Below are 21,196 nucleotides of genomic sequence, written 5' to 3' on the forward strand. Positions count from 1 at the left end.
TAGGTCCTTCTGATCCCAAGGCTCGTGCTCTGTCCTCTAGGCAATGCCACTTTCTTCAAAACTTTCCTAAAATGACATCTCCTCCAAGAGGCCTTCCCTGACTAAGCCCTCATTTTCCCCATCCTCCTTTCCCTCTGCATCAACTAGGCACCTGGCTATGATCCCCTTAAACACTCTGATACTCACCCCTGCCCCAAAGAAATTATATCCATATATATATATATTTATTTTTATATATAACATATATCCGTACTCTTTCTTCTCTGTGATTTCTTTTAATGTCTATCTCCCCCTGTGGATTAAAGGCTCCTTGTGGATAGTGTCCAACAATACAACTCTATTACATTTTAAAATAAAAATTAAAATGGTGGTATTTGTTAAGCGCTTACTATGTGCAAAGCACTGTTCTAAGCGCTGGGGGATACAAGGTGATCAGGTTGTCCCATGTGGGGCTCACAATTTTAATCCCCATTTTACAGATGAGGGAACTGAGGCACAGAGAAGTTAAGTGACTTGCCCAAAGTCACACAGCTGGCAAGTATCCCAAGCGCTTAGTATAGTGCTCTGCATGCAGTAGACTCTCAGTAAATACCAGCAATTGATTAACTGACTAATCAATTGACTGGCTAATGACATTTTGCTCATTTAATATTTATTGAGCACATACTATGTGCAGAGCAGTGCTTGAGAGAGGACAATGTAAAGATAAACAGATTCTCTGCCCACAACAAGCTTACAGTCTAGAGGGGGAGACAGACATTAATATGAACAAGTAATTTACAGAGAGCACAGGCCTGGGAGTTAGAAGGACCTGAGTTCTAATCCTAGCTCTGCCACACATCTGTTGTGTGACCTTGGGCAAGTCACTTAACCTCTCTGGGCCTCAGTTACCTCATCTGTAAACTGAGGATTAAGACCGTGAGCCCCAAGTGGGGCAGGGACCATGTCCGACCCGATTAACTTGTATCTCCCCCAGCGCTTAGAACAGTGCTTGGCACATAGTAAGCGGTTAGTTAGAACAGTGCCTGTCACAGTGTAGGTGCTTAACAAATACCATAAACAAGTACAATTATTATTGGAGCCGGGAGGCGGAATGAGAAGAGGGAGCAAGTCAGGATGACACAGAAAGGAGTGGGAGAAGAAGAAAGGAGGGCTTAGTCTGGGAAGGCCTCTTGAGGAGATGTGTCTTCAATAAGGCTTTGAAGTGGGGAAGAGTCATTGTCGGATTTGCGGAGGGAGAGAATTCCAGAGGCAAGATGAGGGTTAGTCGTTGGAGGCAATAATAATAATAATGTTGGTATTTATAAAGCGTTTACTATGTGCCGAGCACTCTTCTAAGCGCTGGGGTAGATACAGAGTAATCAGGTTGTCCCACGTGAGGCTCACAGGTAATCCCCTTCTGACAGATGAGGTGACTGAGGCACAGAGAAGTGAAGTGACTCGCCCACAGTCACACAGCTGACAAGTGGCAGAGCTGGGATTCGAACTCATGACCTCTGACTCCCAAGCCCGTGCTACATAGATGAGTTTGAGGTACAGTGAGAAGGTTAGCATTAGAGGAGCAAAGTATACGTTCTGAGTCATAACAGGAGAGTAGAGAGGTGAGGTAGGAGTGGGCGAGGTGATTAAGTGCTTTGAAGCCAACGATGAGGAGTATTTCTTCGATGTGGAGGGCGCTGGGCAACCACTGGACTTTCTTGAGGAGTGGGGAGACATGTCCTGGATGTTTTTGTAGAAAAATGATCCGGGCAGCAGAGTGCAGTATGGACTGGAGTGGGGAGAGACTGGAGGCTGGGAGGTCAGCTAGGAGGCTGATAGGACAAGTGATTGCTCTGACGTGATAGAAGCGCGGATGGAGAGGAAAAGCCAGATTTTAGCAATGTTTGCTCCTCACTATCAGTGGTGATGGCGTGTGTGCCAAGCACTGTGCCAAGCATTAGGGCAGAGACAAGATCATCAGATCAGACCCAGTTTTTTGCCCACATGGGACTGACAGCCTAGGAGGCAAGAAGAACGGGTATTTTATTTCCATTTTACAGATGAGGAAACTGAGCTTCCAAGACGTTCGAGATGACAGCACAGGTCAGTGGAGTCGGGACTCGAACGAGCAGCTCCTGACCCTGAATCCTGTGGTCTTGCCGCCTCCCCGCCCCCCACCATCACACTGCCCCATCCCACCGCAGCCCAGCTAGATTTTCGGATGGTTGTGTCTGTCGACGGAGTTGATTCAGAGTAGGCAGTTGGCATTTGTGACAATTGGCGTTTAGATGTTTATTTGGGGGCAATCGGTTGTTCCCCTAGATCAATTTGGATCAAAGTCCACATCCTGTAGGTAATAGTGCGAAAGAAAACGCTACCTCTGGGCGCCAACCAGATATATCTTGTAATTTACAACCTACAGTCCCATGTTGAGATAACAAATCATAGCAACGAAATGATGCTAAGTAGCAGGGACAAGGATTCTCAATTTTCTCTGATGTTAATGGCTCTGTAGGGATCCCAGGTTAAGGCATTACTAATATCACTCTGTAGGAAGAGGGTGACTGCAAACAAGTATAATATAGATAATAATATCATTTGAGGCTTAAATTCTGCCCCCAGCATCAGGGGAGAGTAAATTGTTGAAAATCAGCAAGAAAGAGGAAAGAACAAGGAGGAAGTGTGGTCTAGCGGAAAGAGCGCAGAATTGTGAGTCAGGAGACCCGGGTTCTTTATCCGGTTCTGACGCTGGCCTGCTGCGTGACCTTGGACAGTTAACTTGATTTCTCAGTTTCCTCATCTGTAAAAGGGGGATGAAGTAACCCATTTAGACTGAGTTCTATGTGGTGCTGATTCCATGTCTGGTCAATCATATTTATTAATAATAATTATGATATTTGTCAAGTGTTTACTAGGTGCCAGGCACTGTACCGAGTGCTGGGGTGGATACAAGCAAATTGGGTTGTCCCACTCGGGGCTCACAGTCTCAATCCCCATTTTTCAGATGAGGTAACTGAGGCACAGAGAAGTGAAGTGACTTGTCCAAGATTGTTCAGCAGACAAGTGGTGGAACTGGGATTAAATAATAATAATAATGTTGGTATTTGTTAAGTGCTTACTACGTGCAGAGCATTGTTCTAAGCGCTGGGGTAGATACAGGGCAATCAGGTTGTCCCACTTGAGGCTCACAGCTAGTCCCCATTTTAGAGATGAGGTAACTGAGGCACAGAGAAGTGAAGTGACTTGCCCACGGTCACACTGCTGATGAGTTGCAGAGCCAGGATTCGAACCCATGACATCTGGCTCCCAAGCCCGGGTTCTTTCCACTGAGCCACGCTGCTTCCCCATGACCTTCTGACTTCCAGGCCCATGCTCTATTGAGCGCTTACTGTGTTCAAAGAACTCTACTAAACTCTTGGGAGAGAACAATATAACAGACACATTGCCCGTCCACGGAGGACTTACAGCCTACAGATCTTATTCTTTTGTTCTATCCTAGTGCTTACTGTACTATTTGGAGCCCGAGAAAGACTTCCCAGAATATCTGAGAAGCAGCTTGACCTAGTGGATAGAGCACGGGCCTGGGAGTCAGGAGGTCATTGGTGCTAATTCCGGCTCCACCACTTGTCTGCTGCGTGACCTTGAGCAAGTCACTGCACTTCTCTGTGCTCAGTTACCTCATCTGTAAAATGGGACTTGAGACTGGGACCCAACTCCTGTTGCTTGTAGCCACCCCAGTGCTCAGAACAGGGCCTGGCACATTGTAAGCACTTAGCAAATACCATAATTATCGTTATTATTATCTACATATGCGCATTTCTCTTTGCCTGGAATTAGGGATCTGAGCAAAGAGAGTCTCCAAGGATACCCACTACCACTGGAGGAGAACCTGCAGCTGTAACACAGGTGAATAGACTTCCTCAAGTCACTACCTCCTCCAAAATTTTCTAAACACGGCTCTGAGAACCGAGGAAGCTTTGTGTGAAGTCGGCAGACTCCAGTTCACCACTCACAGCCCTCAGGTGCTCTCACCCCAAACCATCCACCTTTCTATCAGTCGCAAATTTCCAAAAGAGTATAATCAGTCTTTATCAGGTATTCAATGCCTGTCCAGCCCTATACTAAGAGGGCTAGATACAAGATAATCAGATTAACCACAGTCCTTGTCCCTCAAAAGGCCCACAGTCTGAGAGGTAATAATAATAATAATAATTATGGTATTTGTTAAGGACTTACTATATTCCAGGCACTGCACTAAACTTAGGGGCAGATCCAAGCAAATTGATGTGGACACAGTCCCTGCCCCCATGGGGCTCACAGTCTCGATCCCCATTTCGCAGAAGCGATAAATGAGGCTCAGAGAAGTGAAGTGACTTGCACAAGGTCACACAGACGACAAGTGGCGGAGTCTGAATTAGAATCCATGACTTTCTGAATCCCAGGCCTCTGCTCTAGCCACTATGCCACACTGCTCCTGACGGGTAGGGAGAATAGTACTCGTTTTACAGATGAGGAAACTGAGGTACGAAACTGTTAAGTGGCTTGCCTCACACAGCAGGCAAGTAGCAGAGCCCGGATAAAAACCCAGATTTCCTGACTCTGAATCCCACCTTCACTGGGTCCCGGATGGGCTCTGCACCAGCAGATCGGTTTGAATTTAAGTTTGTTTTCTTTCAGTCTCTCATAATCCGGCCTCCCTCTCCCAACTCCAAGCCTTGGACCTAGGTTCTGCAGGAAACAACCTCCCTGCACCTTTTTTTAATATGGTGTTTGTTCAGTACTGACTAAATACCAGAAGCTGTACTAAGCACTGGGTAGAGACAAGATAATCAGGTTGGACGCAGTCTCCGTCCCACACAGCGCTCTTGGTCTCAATCTCCAGTTTACAGATGAGATACCGGAAGCATAAAGTCAAGTGATTTGCCCGAGGTCACCCAGCAGATAAGCGGCAGAGTCGGATTAGAACCCAGGCCCTTTTAACTACCAGACTCATGCTTTAGCCAATAGGCCACACCGCTTTTTGAAGCTTTTCCCAAAGCCTCTCTTCCCTGCCTTTAAACAGTAGTTCAGAGCCCACCTTGTCCAGAAAGTTTTATTTAATTCCACTCAGTTTTCAGTTTGCCATCACATTTCATGGCAGATGATCCCTCTTGGATTTACGTACGTAATGTGCTGTGTGTGTCTCTATGTCTGTGTGTGTTTGCACACCCTGGAGGCGATCAGTAAATATCTGTGGATGATAATGGTGATGATATCTATTAAATCTTAGAGCGAGGTTTCCTGTGTCCCTTTTGGTTACTTTTTTCTCCCTTTCCGGCAAGTTAATGTGAAATGGCTAGCCAGTTACCCCAGCCAGTGAGATCAATCCGGAATCAATGAAGGGTTGACAGCGTTGAATGTCCTTGGGCAACGGTCCCAGAAATATGTCAACAATGATCTTGTGCAGTACCGGGGCTGGTCGGTCATTTGCTCAGAACCCAAAATCGGACTGGTTCTTGAGGAATTACTGCGGCTTCGAGACATCTTTTCTGAATTTTAAAAAGCTGATCTGAACATTTCCGAGGGGGCTTTCATTTGCTATCTCTTCGACGCCCCTTTGGCTTCAGAATTCACGAGTCCTAGCCGCTTAAGACCCAAGAACGAGCCCAACGTTGGGCATTTCCATCCACACTTTTAGTGGGTAGGAGGCAGTTTGGCGGAAGCCTACAGGATTCACATAGGGCAGTGTGGTCTAGTGGGAAGAGCGTGAGGATAGAAGTTTTGACATCTGTTTCCCCCCTTCTAGATTGTGAGCCTGCTGTGGGTGGGGATTGTCTCTATTTGTTGCTGAATTCTACTTTCCAACTGCTCAGTACAGTGCTCTGTACACAATAAGCGCTCAGTAAATACGACTGAATGAATGAAAGTCATGAGACCTAGGTTCCGTCTCCCCTACTGCCTCTGACCTTCTGTGAGACCTTGGGCGAGTTGTCTTACCTCTCTGTGCCTCAGTTTCCTCATCTAGAAGATGAGGTTAATAATATCTGCCTCGCCTTACTTTGCAGGATTGTGATGAGGATAAAATGATATCATTGATGTGAAAGTGTTTTGGAAAAATAAAAGCACTTTATAGAGTGGGGGTATTATTTATTCATAGTAAGGAAAAAAAGAAGGGGGAAAAATAACCTCATCAAGAAAATGCGGCCCTGATACCGTACTCTGCTCTAAGTGATTTTTCTGTGCATTTGGAGTTCATGGAGCACTGAAGAAGAGGAGCTTCGCTACTCACGACTGAACTGAGAGATTTCTGTGAGAGAGATTTACAATACATTCCACTGTGTTCTCCTCCTATCCCTCTGGCCACTCCTTTTTGATCTCTTTCAGCGAATCCTTCTCTGCCTCACATCTCCTTACTGTGGGAGTCCCTTAAGGCTCAATTCTTCGTCCCCCTCTATTCTGCATTTACACCCACTAACTGCCTTGGAGAATCCATTCCCTTTCACGGCTTCAACCACCCTCCTTAATAATAACAGTGTTGGTATTTAAGCACTTACTATGCACTGTTCTAATCGCTGGGGTGGATACAGGGTAATCAGGTAAGGCTCACAGTCTTAATCCCCATTTTACAGATGAGGGAACTGAGGCACAGAGAAGTCGAGTGACTTGCCCACAGTCATACAGCTGTCGTGGCAGAGCCGGGATTCGAACCCATGACCTCTGACTCCCCAGCCCGGGATCTTTCCACTGAGCCACGTCGCTTCTCTATGCGGATGACTCCCAAATCTACATCTCCAGCCCTGAGCTCTCTCCTTCTCCGCCATCTCGCATTTCCTCCTACCTTCAGGACATCTCTACTTGGGGGTCCCGACAACACATCCAACTAAATACACCCAAAACAGAATTCGTGATCTTCTCATCCGAATCTTGACCTTCCTGGATTTTTCTATCACTGTAGACATCACCATCAATCAATCAAATGATCAGTGGTACGTACTGAGCACCTATGTACAGAGCACTGTACCAGGTGCTTGAGAGAGTACAATACAAGAGAATGAGCGGACATGTTCCCTGCCCACAGCAAGTTTGCGGTCTACAGTCCATCCTTTCTGGCTCACAAACCCATAACATTAACATTATCCTAGACACATCTCTCTCATTCAACCCACATACTGGGTCTGCCACAAATCCTGTTAATTCTACCTTCGTAACCTCTTCTTTCTCTCCATCCAAAGGGTTACCATGCTGATCCAAGTTCTTATCACATCCTGCCTTGATTACTGTTTCAGCCTCCTTTCTGACCTCCCTGCATCCTTTTTCTCCCAACTCCAGTCCATACTTTACTCTGCTGCCTGGATCACTTTTTGAAAAAAAAAAACCAAAACACCCCCACCCCGGCAACTCCCTGAGAAAAAAAAATACCCAAAAAGCCTCTAGGCCCACAACCCCACTCCTCAAAAAACCTCCAATGGTGGTCCGAACATTCTCTGGTTCTCTGGTTTTCTTCCAAGCACTTAGTGCAGTATTCTGTACATAGAAAGCACTCAATAAAAATCACCGATTGATTGCTTGACTGATTGAATGAGCATCTGAGGGAAGGAGCATCTCAAGGGAAGAACCTGGGTATGGAAAATGGAAAAAGAAATAGAAAACAGAAAGTCCTGCTACTTTTAATAACCAAAGGAGATTCCATTTATTTAATTTTTTGATTATAGAGGCCTGGGCTTTGGGAATTAAAAGTCCTAAATCGAATGGCATGGAACAAACTCAGCTGATGACAACAAGATAGTCGTTGATTAATTCTACAATTCTGTAAGAGCATCAGTGGGCAAGAAGAGTGTTTTGAGTAGTGATGCCATGGTCTTTTTTACTGTACTAAACACTGGAATGTATCACATGAGCAAATGCCACTTTCCCTGCCTATAACGACCTTACACTCTATTGAGGAAAGCGGGGATACAGACACTTTTTTTTTTTAATGATTTTTGTTAAGGTCATACTTTGTGCCAGGCACGGGAACAGTCTTAATCCCCAGATGAGGTCACTGAGGCTCAGATAAGTTAAGCGACTTGCCCGAGGTTGCACAGCAGACAAGCGGCAGAGTGGGGATCAAAACCCAGCTCCCCCAGGCCCGAGTTCTTTCCACTAGGCCATGCGGTTTCTCATTCCATTTACAACGGAATCATCGTGATAAATAATTGACTGTACAATGGAAATGAATCTATGTAAGTACTGGGGAAGAGCATAAGGATCTCAGTGCTAGAGGTGACCTATGGGCTTATGTGATTCAGGGTGCTGGGGGTGGGTCTGGGAAGGCAGTTTGGAGGAGGTGGGCTTCCCGGCAGGCTCTGAATATGGGAAGAGCTGAGGCTTGTCAGATTGGGGGAGGGAGGGAGGGAGACTCGAGTGGAGCAAAGAGTGTGAACTGACGGATGGAGGCAGGACCCTCAAGAGCCGGGTAGAGAAGCAGCTGGGCCTAGTGGGTAGAGTCCGGGCCTGGCAGTCAGAAGGACCTGGGTTCTAATCCTGACACCACCACCTGTCTGCTGGGTGACCTCGAGCAAGTCACTTCACCGTCTCGGTTGCCTCATGTGTAAAATGGGGATTAAGACTGTGAGCCTCCTGTGGGATAGGGACTGGCACATAGTAAACACTTAAATACCACCATTATTATCGTTAGATACAGTTGTAGCAGGTTGTGGGCAGGGAACGAGTCTATTTATTGCTATATTGTACTTTCCCAAGTGATTAGTATAGCGCTCTGCAAACTGTAAATGCTCAATAAATACGGTCGAATGAGTGAACGTTCATTAGCTTGCTAGTTTGAGAGATGTTTTCTGGCCATCCAAATCTCCATAGTCAACTCTAACTCTGAGGTGGGGGCCAGGGGACCATCAATCCACACTTGTGGAGAAAGGATCTACTTGCCTACAAACTCTGTTATATCGTTCTCTCCCAAGTGCTTAGTACAGTGCTCTGCACACAGCAAGCCCTCAAATAGGATGGACTGGTTGACTGGAGGCCGTGGTGATGTTTCAGTCAACCAAAAAAATTGATGGTATTTATTGAGCGCTTATCCCGTGCAGAACATTGTACTAAACTTCGGAAGCAGTTTCGAGCTTCAGGGGCGGAAGCCACCCTGGTGTTCTGAAGTTTGCTTATCCTCCTGACTAAGAGAAACGATTTGGGGATTTTTGTAAACCCCCTACCCCCGCCTTGGTCTTGTTTTCTCATCCGCTGTCACCCCCAGCGTAGGTTTCATTTTGTAAACGGTGCATAAATCAATCAATGGTATTTATTGAGTGCTTACTGTGTGCAGAGCACTCTACTAAGCAGTTGGGAGAGTACAAGGGATAAGACTGACTAATCAGCTCACATTGAGGTTTTCATGAAATAAGATTGTAAAGGCAATCCCTAAGAATGGCAGTTGAGAATGAATTCCCTAAACACTCTTTTTTTTAAAAAAGTATTTGAACAGTGCTTGTTATGTGCCAGGCACCATACTAAGGTCTGGTGTAGGTACAAATTAATCAGATTGGAAACAGTCCATGTCCCATCTGAGGTTCACCGTCTTTATCCTCATTTTACAGATGAGGCAACTGAGGCACAGAGAAGGTAAGTGACTTGCCCAAGGTCACACAGCAAACAAGTGGCAGAGCCGGGATTAGAATTTAGGTCCTTGGCAGGCCCGTGCTCTATCCATTAGGCCACGCTGCTTCTCACCAAATCACGCTGCTTCGTCCCAATAGTCCTGGAATGCTACAAAGCTGGACTTTATTGGTCATGGCGGTTTTTAGGGGTAAGGACCCGTGTGCCTTTTCATGGGCACTAAATCAGGAAGACAACATAAAAATAATAATAGTAGTAGCTGTGGGGTAGCTACAAGATAATCAGGTCAGCAGAGTCTCCGTCCCACAGAGGGCTCAGAGCTTAAGGAGGAATGGGACAGGTTTTGTATCTCCATTCTACAGATGAGGTCACTCATTTAAAAGTGGTCAGCGGCATTCACAAAACGCAAGGCTCTGATTTTTAAATTTTGTCCCGGCTCTCTATCTCTAAAGCGTATCCAAGGTGACAGCCTGTGGCTCATACAAGTACCGATCTCAACCCTCTCCTGCCCCCCGAGATGGTAAGCTCATTGCGGGCAGGGAATGTCACTGTTTATTGTTGTGTTGTACTTTCCCAAGCGCTTAATACAGTTCTCTGCACACAGTAAGCGCTCAATAAATATGATCGAATGAATGAATGAGATGGTACCAGGCAGATAGATGGCCTCGCTTGGGGAATTCTGGCCTACCATCTCCATGGAACTGGGTATTGAAGGATAATGAAGGGAGTGGGAAGGAGAGAGAGGAGAAAACAACACTGAAAATGAATACTACCATCCACAACCCCTGGAAGCCACAACTATTTCTGTCCCAGCACAGTCACCTTGTGTAGGAATCCAAGACTCTGGTTTCAACAGATCCAAAAAAATTAAAATTTTTAGCTCAGAATCATCATTTATCGTGAAAATACATCTTGTCTTAGTAACAGAGAAAGTACTTACTCTTCCATGTATATTTTCCTGAAAAAAGAAAAAAGAGACGAACATTAGTTTTTAAAGGAAAACAGTATATGGATGCCGGGCATTGCTAATGCGACTATTCTTGGAAGGCACGATTAAAAAAGTCAACCCATTATAATACTCTTCTTTCAGGTTAGCTCTGTTGAATTTCAACGCCGGTATTTCCTGCGGTACTCGCTCACTTCCCGATAGGGGTGCAAAATTTACCTTGGCTTAAGCACTTTCTTTTCCCTCCCTGTGAAGTAGTTTAACTGATTTGATATAATGATTAAAGTCCGTTTAAATCTAGCATTAGATAATGACATCTATTTCGCATAGCCAATCAATCTATCGATGGTATTTATTGAGTTCCCTCTCAGGGTGGCACCTGGAGAGTTTCCAGTCCTCTACCAGTCTCGGCTACGGGAGGGAGAGCCAAGCAGAGGCCTGTCCATTCCATTCCTAACTTGGGCAGCGGCTTGTGGAAGGCCATCTGCTACAAGTCAAAACCCACCTGTGCTGGGCACCAGCGGCACGGGATAGAGTCGAGGACGGAGACTCAAATTTACTGCACGGAAGGAAGTAGTGGAAAACCACTTCCAGATTTTGACCAAGAAAACTATCTGGATCGATTGCAGAACGATTGCAGATGGAGGTGGGGCGTTCTGGGGGAGATGTGTCCATGGCGTCGCTGACGACTCGATGGCATATGACAATTTATTGAATGCTTACTGTGTGTAGAGAAACTCTTGGGAGAGTATATTAACAATAGAGTTGGTAAACACATTCCCTGCCCACAGGGAGTTTACAGTCTAGAGGGCCAAAAAATCATTCAAATCAATTCCAGATGGGGAAATGGCAGAGTACAAGTGCTGTGGGGCTGGGGTGAAGTCAAGTGTTCGGTGTTTCAAGTGTTTTGTACAAGCCCAAGTACATAAGTGAGGCAGAAGGGATATGAGGGAACTTAGTCAGGGAAGGCCTCGAGGAGAAGATGTGGATTTAGAAGGGCTTTGAAGATGGGGAGAATGGTGGTCTGCTGGAACTGAAGTAGGAAGGAGTTCTAGGTCAGAGCGAGGATTTGGGCGAGAGGTCGGTGGCGAGAGAGACAAGACGAGTAGGTTGGGGCTTGAGGAGTGAGGTGTGCACCCTGGGTTGTCGTAGGAGGTCAGCGAGATAAGGAAGGAAGGAGAGAGCTGATTAAATGACCTAAAGCTGTGGGCAAAGATAGTAGATTCCAGGTCGCAGATCTGTTAAGGTGGCTTTTTTCTGAATAGGATGTGAAAGGTAACATGCTGACGTTTAGGAATTCACAACAATTGTTCTGTTATTTTGTGTTTTGAACACAAACTATTTGATCATGCACCTATAGAGTGCTTTTTAATCACTTTAAAATATATTAATGTTGTTTTAGTTAACTAATCAATGGCTTTTATTAATAATAATAATCATCATCATCATTATGGTATTTGTTAAGCACTGACGATGTGCCAAGCACTGTATTAAGCACTGGGATAGATACAAGGTATTCAGATTGTCCCTCATGGGGCTCACAGTCTTAATTCCCATTTTATAGACAAGGTAACTGAGGCTCAGGGAAGCGGCTTGTCTAAGGTCACACAGCAGATAAGAGGCGGAGCCGGGATTAGAACCCATGTCCTCTGACTCCCAGGCCCGGGCTCTTTCCACTAAGCCATGCATTTAATGAGTACTTACTGTGTTCAGAGCACTGAACTAAGCACTTGGGAGAGTGGAATACAGTACAATTAGTAGGCATGTTCCTGACTTCTGGGAACTTAAAGTGTAACCTAGGAGACAGTTTCTTTTGGATCTTGAGAACACATTCATGCGTTTTCCATGATTTCCTGTAGGGCACTCCACTTTGTTTCTCACTCTACAGTTTCAGAACATCCATTAAAAGCACTAACAAAGTATAGCAAAATGAATTAAACAATCAGTGGAATTTATTGAATGCTTACTGTCGACAAACAGATCTGAGAGCTCACCTCATGTACATTTTTAATATGCAAGTTCCAAACTGTGACAAGCAGTGGAAGGGATTTAGGATAAAAGAAAGATAGCTTTATACTCTCTTGCATTTATGAGCCTACAATTGAATTAGAAATCATTAAAATGAAGCCGACTTGTCGGGCTTCCTTATGGGGACAGTGAGTATCATTTTCTGTGATAGATGCTGGTCAGAACTGGCAGATACAGCAGAAAAAAAGTAAAGTCACAGTGGATTTTTGCTTTTATAAATACAGATTTCCTCCTTGGATATTTGTCTGGCCTCCCTCTAATGGAGTGTTCTATTTGCCCGAGGTCATTTTGGAGGTCACAGATCAGCCAATAGCTTGGGAAGACAAATATTATGAAGTTGTATGTGGAAACAAGACGGTGAACAAGGGGTCTATTTTGAAAGAAAACCACTTACACATTTTGAAACTTGAGAGTCAAGGTCATTCCTTTGACTCTCGAAGGTCATTTCTATTTTTATTTAAGAAGTTTAGGAGAAAGTTAACGCAAATGCCAAAATAAAGTGCTACCGTGATAAATTAATAAAGATCCATTGATTATAAGCTCCTTGAGGACAGGGATGTCTACAAACTACTGAACTGTACTCTCCCAAGCATATTATATACAGTGCTCTGCACTCAATAAAGCATTCAATAAATACCACTGCCGATTGGTTGACTGATTGAAAGCAAGAAGGAAATTTTTTCCAGGGGAGGAATGGTACAGTTGATTTAGAACTAGAGTTTCTCCCCGAAAAGGTCCCCTTTTAGTTTCTTCCAGATTTCTGAAAAACTTCTGCTTAGACTTAACCACTTCACAACTTAGCCCACGATTTAAGCAATGAAGTAGAAATCTGAAGATTCAAGATCTGGATAATCGAAGCTCCAAAATATTTTCCTGCTGTAGCAGAAGTACACTTTGGTCACAGTCCCTTAGACTGTGAACCCCATGTGAAACAGGGACTGTGTCTGATATGGTTATCCTGTATATACCCCAGAGCTTTGCACATACTAGGCATTTCACAGAGAACACAATTATTATTTTTATTAAGATTTTACTGCTGGCAGTGAGATTCTGCACACAGCTTTCTGAGGGCCTATGCCAGAGCCCATTGCCTAATGTTTCTGTTTGGTGAAGAGAGAGCAAAGGCTTTAAATTAAAATAACCCCCAATTAGCTCACCCTGCCTTCCTTTACCCCAGTTTAAATCGAGAGTAAATGACCTCCCCTCACGGAAAACATCTTCTAGCAGAGTCCCAAGCCAGGAGAGCCTCGGGAACAGGGAACCCATCACCAGCACGAGTCAAAACAACATAGCAAACTGAAGCTTCCCCAGAGTCATCGCTTTGCCCAGAGGGGGGATGGGGCTCTTCCATTATCGGCAGGGGAGACCACCCTTCTATCCCCCAGAATGTCTCTAGGAGGTGCAGACAAACTAACTCCTTCACATGCTCTAGTTTCTCTTGCTCTATCCTTTCGTGACGTTGTCTTGCCAGCTGTCAATCAGAGCAGTACCAGGTGTTTTGGGGTGGTTTTTTTTTTTTTACATATAGCCTGTTCATTCAAGCAGTAACACTCGCTAGCAGCAGACACCCTAACCCTCACGAGCCACGATTGGATAATGATGCTTGGAGTGGTTTAGAAAGGATCGGAGTGGCGGAGGGTCATTTCAGCTCCCTTGTGAAAGCTGGAGGGAAAGCAATAACGAAACATGGAAAAACAACAAACAATATCCAGGTCTTCACTGGATAACTAGACAGGAGCCTTCCCGACAGGGCATCTGCAGTTAAGGGTACAAATCCAAGTGCGTCTAAGTGCTGTGGGGCTGAGCGTATTCACCCCACGTGCCTCAAGGGTAGAGATATAAGTGCGTAGAGGACAAAGAAGGGAGGCAAAGTTGGAGAAAAGAGGGCTTAATCAGGGAAGGCCTCTTGGAGGAGATGTGACCTTAATAAGGCTTTGAAGGTGTAGAGGGTGGTGGTCTGGAGTATATGGAGGGGAAGGTAGTTCCAGGCCAGAGGCAGGATATGGGCAAGGGATCGGGGGCAAGAGATAGACTTGGCTCGTGTCAAACACTCGTTAAATAGTTTGACCAACGAGCTGTCCAACAGTGTCTCAAACGTATTTCCCTCCCCTGGATTCGACTGCTTCAGAGCTCCTAAAGAGGTGGGCCCTTCTTTAGCACAACCTGAATGATTCAATCCTAGTTGGGAGGGATAGAAATGCTCTCCCTTTCCTTTCCCACAATTCCCTGCTGCTTTCTCCTTTCCTTCATCCAATTCTCTCTTCCTTTCCTCATTCACTCACTCTTCCTTCCCCCCGATCCCCACCTAAAATCCATGTCACGGACCTGCGTCTTCTCTCCGCTTCTCTCCCTGCCTGTCCCTCTCCTCCGTCCCCGCCCGAACCAGTGGCTTGGCCAATCATTCATTCATCCACTCGTATTTATTGAGCGATTATTGTGTGCAAAGCACTGTACTAAGTGCTTGGGAGAGTACATTATAACAATAAACAGACATTCCCTGCCCACGATGGGGTTACAATCCCAACCCCAGCAGGAGGGGCACAGCCACGGAAGGAACAGTTCCCTCAGGGGACTTGGACTCGTGGAAGACGGACTGGGACTTGAGCTTCTGCCAACTCTTCTGCCTCCCCCTCAGCCCCGGGGACCCCACCCCTCTCTTTTCGGGGACCTCATCCCCTTTCCTCTTCCAACTGTGGGTCTGAACAGCAGAGTCCCACCAGGCTCTCCTCGACCTTCACAGAGGCGCAACTCCACTCCGACACCCACTCCAGACCGTTTCATTCATTCAGTCGTTCGTTCTATCGTATTTACCTAGCGATTACTGTGAGCAGAACTCTGTACTAAGCACTTGAGGGGTAGCCAGTGGTGAAGAGAAAGGGATTTGGGGGGCCTTCCCTTTTATAAATCCCATTTCCCAGCCACCGAGGAGCTCTGAGAGGCAAGTTGGGGACCTTTTGTGGTGCTATTTTTAGCGGCCCTCAAACCACACACGGCACACGCAAAAATATAATCACAGTTCCTGGCTTCACGGTTTTTCACAAAAGGAGTGTTAGCAGGAGCTCCTGGCAAGCCTCATAAAAAAATGCGATTTATGGGGGATCTTTTATCTATATCCATTTAAAATGTTCCCTGCCAGGCTGGGCTATAGTGGATGGAAATCATCATTTGAAAAGGCCTTACTTTAAGGATTGTACACAGTATCTCAAGTGTTGCTTCAGTTCTTCCTCCTTTTCATAGGACTCTAGCACTGTGTGTGCTTCATCGTGTTGATAACAGTAGGTTTTATAGATGTCTTCCAGCTGTCCTCTAATCTGCAAGAAGACTTCCCCTGGTAAACACAAAACAGAAACAAAAACCTCCTCAAACCCCACAGACTAGTGCATCACAATCAATTTTATGATTCGACAATGCCAGACAAGTGTTAAAAGGTGGGTTTCGTCTTCGCTTTCCCTCAGGGAGGGAAAAATCTACCCGGAATGATTGCCCCTCCGGTCCCCCACCCGCAGATTAGAAATGTTGCTTCCCTCCGGTGGATTCATCAGTCTGTCAGGGAGCTGACGAGATGCACAGCAGGAGAAGATTGGAGTTTTGGGCTGTTCCATCTCACCGTTCGTCCTCACGATGATGCTTTTTCCAAGTACGTCTGATGATATTTGTGCAATTCCAATTGAGGCCCAGGGGTCTGGGAGATTTCTTACAGAACGGAGAAGCGGAACGATCCTGCTTGGGAGTCTCTATTTCTGCCGTGACCCATTGTTTAATCAGACAATCAGCAGTGGTATTTATTGAACGCTTTAATGGATGCAGAGCGGTCTGAATGTCCACTAACACAATAGAGTTAGTTGACATCCTTTCCCTCAAGGAGCAGTCTAGTGGGGGAGATATCAAAATTAATTACCGACAGGGAAAACAGCCTAGTATAAGGCTTAGACTCTGAGTCCCAAGTAGGACAGGAACTTGGTCCAACCAGATTAATTTGTAAGTAGCCCAGCATTTAGAATAGTGCTTGACACATAGTAAGCTCTTAAAATAATAATAATAATGATAATAAACAGTGGAGTGCTTGGAATTGATAGCTTTAATTCATCCCTCCCTCAGTCCAACACTTATGTACCTAACCGTAATTTATTTACTGATATTAATATCTGTCTTCCCCTCTAGAGTGTGAGTCATTATGGGAAGGGGAAGTGTCTACCAGCTCTGTTATATTGTACTCTCCCAAGCGTTTAGTACAGTGCTCTGCAGAGAGTAAGCACTCAATAAATATGATTGATTGCTTGGCTGAATAATAATAGTAAGTGCTGTGAAGATGGGGATAGAGTGAGTAGAAAACTGCTTAAGGGGTGGGACTAAATGGGTAGGTGAGGCAATAGGAAGGGAAAATAGGGTTGAGGGGATGAGAGATTAGTTAGGCAAGGCTTCCTGGAGGAGATTCATTCATTTGTTCAATTTTATTTATTGAGCGCTTACTGGATACAGAGAACTGTCCTAAGTACTTGGGAGAGTATATTTGGATCTGTGACCTTTGGACATTTGATACACCTCACCCCCAGCCCGACAACAGTTATATGCATATCTTTAAATTATAATAATAATAATAACGGTATTTGTTAATTGCTTACTATGTGCCAAGCACTGTTCTAAACGCAGAGGTAGATATAAAGTAATCAGGTCGTCCCAGGTGGGGCTTACAGTCTTCATCCTCATTTTACGGATGAAGGAACTGAGGCCCAGAGAAGTGAAGTGACTTGCCTGGGTCACACAGCTGATAAGTGGTGGAGCTGAGATTAGAACCCACGACCTCTGACTCCCAAGCCTGTGCTCTTTCCACTAAGCCATGCTGCGTCTCCTATTAAATTATATATTATAAATTATTTATTCGTTTTAATGTCTGCCTCCCCCTCTAGACTGTAAGTCCACTGTGGGCAGGGAACACGTCTGCTAATTCTGTTGCAGTGCACTTTCCCAGCATTTAGTACAGTGCTCTGCACATAGTAAGAGCTCAATAAACACAACGGATTGATCGACACAGTGCATTTTCCAGGTCCGACAGCGTTGTTCCACTCAGCTACATTAAAAGTAGTGTAATAATAATGGCATTTGGGAAGCAGCGTGGCTCAGTGGAAAAAGCTCGGGCTTGGGAGTCAGAGGTCATGGGTTCGAATTCCGGCTCTGCCACTTGGCAGCTGTGTGACTGTGGGCAAGTCACTTCACTTCTCTGTGCCTCGGTTACCTCATCTGTAAAATGGGGATTAACTGTGAGCCTCACGTGGGACAACCTGATTTCCCTGTATCTCCCTCAGCACTTAGAACAGTGCTCTGCACATAGTAAGTGCTTAACAAATACCAACATTATTATTATTATGTGACAGTCACAGTTTTAAGCACTGGGGTAGAGACACAATAATCAGGTTGGAAACAGTCCCTGTCCCACATAGGGCTCACATTCTTAATCACCATTTTTCAGATGAGGGAACTGAGGCACAGAGAAGTTGTGACTTTACCCGAGGTCACACAGCAAAAAAGTGGCAGAGCGGGAATTAGAACCCAGGTCCTTTTGACTCCCAGGCCCATGTTCTATCCACTAGACCATGCTGCTTCTCAAGATTCCAGGAGATGCCTTCTCTAATTGGAACAAAACTTCAAGCAATTAATCAAATTTATTGAGTGCTTACTCTGTGCAGAGCCCGGAACTAAGTACACATTCCCTGCCCAGGGAATTTCAGAAAAACTAACCAGAGTGTCCACACTCCAATTAGCAAGAAAGTCCCCGCTTTCGCTCCTAAGATGGGAGGGGCTTGGGAAGATTGGAGAAGTGTGAGAAAGATGAGAGAAAGAAAAAGTGATAAAGGAAGGAAGTAAAAGAGAGAGAGAAAGAAAGAAAGAATGAATGAATGAATCTCTCACTTGTTTCTTTTTAGTTTTCCACCTTCCCTTCCTGCCCAAGTTCCCAAACAATTTCTGCCCGGGATCTAGACAGGGCTGCATTCTGTCCTTGTCCCACCCCAGCCAACACAAGAGTTCTGCTACACTGGCATCCTTCAGTCTTGGAGCTGGGACCTTCTGGATCTTTTTCCTCTACTTTATATTGATATCCAGTCTAGGACAGTTCCATTTTACCTCCACCTCAGGGGATTGGTTGTGACTAGATTTTTGGTATTGTTAGACTGAAGCTTCAGGGATTTAGGAACCTAAATAACTCCTCATCCCACCCCAGAAACTGGGAGGCAGAAAAGTGAACGAAGGGTTCTGGGGTTAAGCAGTGAGAGCGATGGGAAAATCACAGCATGCTCAGTTAAAGAAGACAGTGGCCTTTCTACTTGTAATAATAATAATAATTGTGTTCTTTTGTTAAGGGCTTGCTATGTGTCAAGCACTGGGGTAGATAAAAGGCAATCACGTCAGACACAGGCCCTGCCCAACATTAGCTTTACAGTCTAAGTAGAAGGAAGAAGGGGATTTTGTCCCCATTTTACAGATGAAAAAACTGAGGCACAGAAAAGTTAAGTGATTCGCCCAAGGTCTCTCAACAGCAAACAGTGCAGCCGAGATTTAGAACACAATACTCTGACTCCCTGGCCCATGTTCTTTCCCCTAGGCCAGGCTGTTTATAGAGTAAATTCATACTCTGCCGCGAGGATGAGACACCCTCAAATTACGCCTGGTCGTTGAAATTAAAATTCCACTGCAGCTCTAACTGGAGTTAAAAGATGTCCAAGCCCTCCTTTCACCGTCCGAAGACCAAGTATAATGTCAGCAGGCAGTGTTTCATTTCCCCCTTCAGTCCTACCCACGTATTCTGCTTTAATAATAGTTCAGGTGAACGCATGTCTCTGCCGGGAAGAAGTGATTGCGTTTCCACGGTAACATAACTGGGCTTCTCTTCCTTAGTCGTGAAGGACAACTGCTCTAGTGAATGCATGTTGGTTTAAGATGTAATTAGGGACAGAAAATTGACTAAACTGAGACAGATACAATGAATTTCAGAGAGAGGCCCATTCAGTTACGACCGCCCTTGAATCCTATTAAGTAAGTCTATTCATCAGGACTTTGTGTTGGTGCTGTCTCCGTCCATTAACATTCTGACTCAAGTTTTCCATTGTCGATTTATTAGTTAATAGAAAAATCAGAACTTTCCACGTCCTGAAGCATGGCTTTTAAAAAACACTGTCATTTCAGCAATAACAAATATCCGAGGGCTCGAAAATACTGTTTTGTCAGAAAGGAACGTGGGCTCGGAGTCAGAGGATCAGAGTTCTAGTCCTGGCTCCCCCACTTACCTGCTGTGTGAGACCTTGGGCAAGTTACTTGAGATCTCTGTGACTCAGGTCCCTCATCTACAGAATTGGGATTCAATACCTGTTCTCCCTTCTACTTAGAATGTGAGTACCATGTGGGACTCCGATACTTTGTATCTACCCCAGCGCTTAGTACAAACTAAGAGCTTAACCAATATCACATTTATCATTGCTGAGGCACAGAGAAGTTACGTGACAAGGTCACACAGCAGGCAAGGAGTGGAGCTGGGATTAAAATCCAGGGCTGCTGACTCCCAGGCCCGTGCTCTTTCAAGTAAACTCAGGATATGACTTCAGGAGGAGCATGTCAATCAGGAAAATGTCTCCTGCAGGAGATGGATCCGGTGGATCTGAAAGGGGAAGGAATCCAGGCTGGGAAGGAGGTCACGAGAAAGAAATCAGATGCAGTCAGGTGACAGTGAAAAGCGACAGTGAAAAGGTTTAATGTGTGTCTCCCCCACTAGATTTTAAATTCCGGGACAGGAGGGATTGTGTCTGCCAACTGGATTGTATTCTTCTAAACACTTAGTACAGTACTCTGCACATAATAAGTTCCACTGAATGAAGACCAAAGAACAGTGGATGGGCAGTAGCAAGTGATGACAGGAGATATTCAAGAAGAAAAGAATAACTTATGTATTATAAATTCTTTATTTAACATCTGTCTACCCCTCTAGACCGTAAATTTATTGTGGGCAAGGAACACGTCTACCGACTCTCTGTCACACTGTACTCTCCCAAATGCTTAGTAGAGAGTAAGAACTCAATAAATACCACTGATTCATTGGTAAGCAGGGAGCACTGAAGCTAAAGTCCAGGAGTTTTGGGGGAATGGAGAAGGAAATGTAGTGGTAATTCAGAGGAGGCTTTTGAGGAAGGGAGCTATGTGAACAGAACGATGTTTTAAGGGTATGATTTGGGCTGTGGAAGGTAAACCTACGCCAAAGAGAGACTAACCTAGACCAGAGATGCAGTGTGGCCTATTGGATAGATCACAGGCCTTGGAGTCTAAAGCACCTGGGTTCTAATCCTGGCTCTGCCACCTGTCTGCTCAGTGTCCTTGGACAAGTCACTTGACTTCTCTGGGCCTCAGTTACCTTATCCATAACATGGGGATCAAGACTACGAGCCTCAAGAACCCTGGTGGGCAGGAAATGTGTCGGTTTATTGTTGTATTGCACTCTCCCAAGCGCTTAGAACAGTGCTCTGCACACAGTAAGCACTCAATAAATTTGATTGACTGATAGGGTGAGCCGTTACCTTTCATAATGATGATATTTGTTAAGTGCTTACTATGTACCAGGAACTGTATAAGCGCTGGGGTGGATACAAGCAAATCGAGTTAGACACAGTCCCCATC

General features: G+C 45.2%; 1 protein-coding gene across 2 annotated transcripts in view; it reads right to left on the reverse strand.

The window, feature by feature from the left end:
- ARHGEF38 (Rho guanine nucleotide exchange factor 38) overlaps positions 1 to 21,196 on the reverse strand; it is a 119,474-nt gene that overhangs the window by 35,497 nt on the left and 62,781 nt on the right. For both annotated transcript variants that reach the window (XM_029076343.2, XM_029076342.2), the window contains 2 exons: positions 15,719 to 15,866; positions 10,505 to 10,522 (listed from right to left, as the gene is read on the reverse strand). In XM_029076343.2, coding sequence (XP_028932176.1) covers positions 10,505 to 10,522; positions 15,719 to 15,866 — 166 coding nt within the window. The remainder of the gene's footprint in view (positions 1 to 10,504; positions 10,523 to 15,718; positions 15,867 to 21,196) is intronic.

This window comes from Ornithorhynchus anatinus, chromosome 12, assembly GCF_004115215.2.
Source record: "Ornithorhynchus anatinus isolate Pmale09 chromosome 12, mOrnAna1.pri.v4, whole genome shotgun sequence".
In the NCBI taxonomy this organism is placed as follows: Eukaryota; Metazoa; Chordata; class Mammalia; order Monotremata; family Ornithorhynchidae; genus Ornithorhynchus; species Ornithorhynchus anatinus.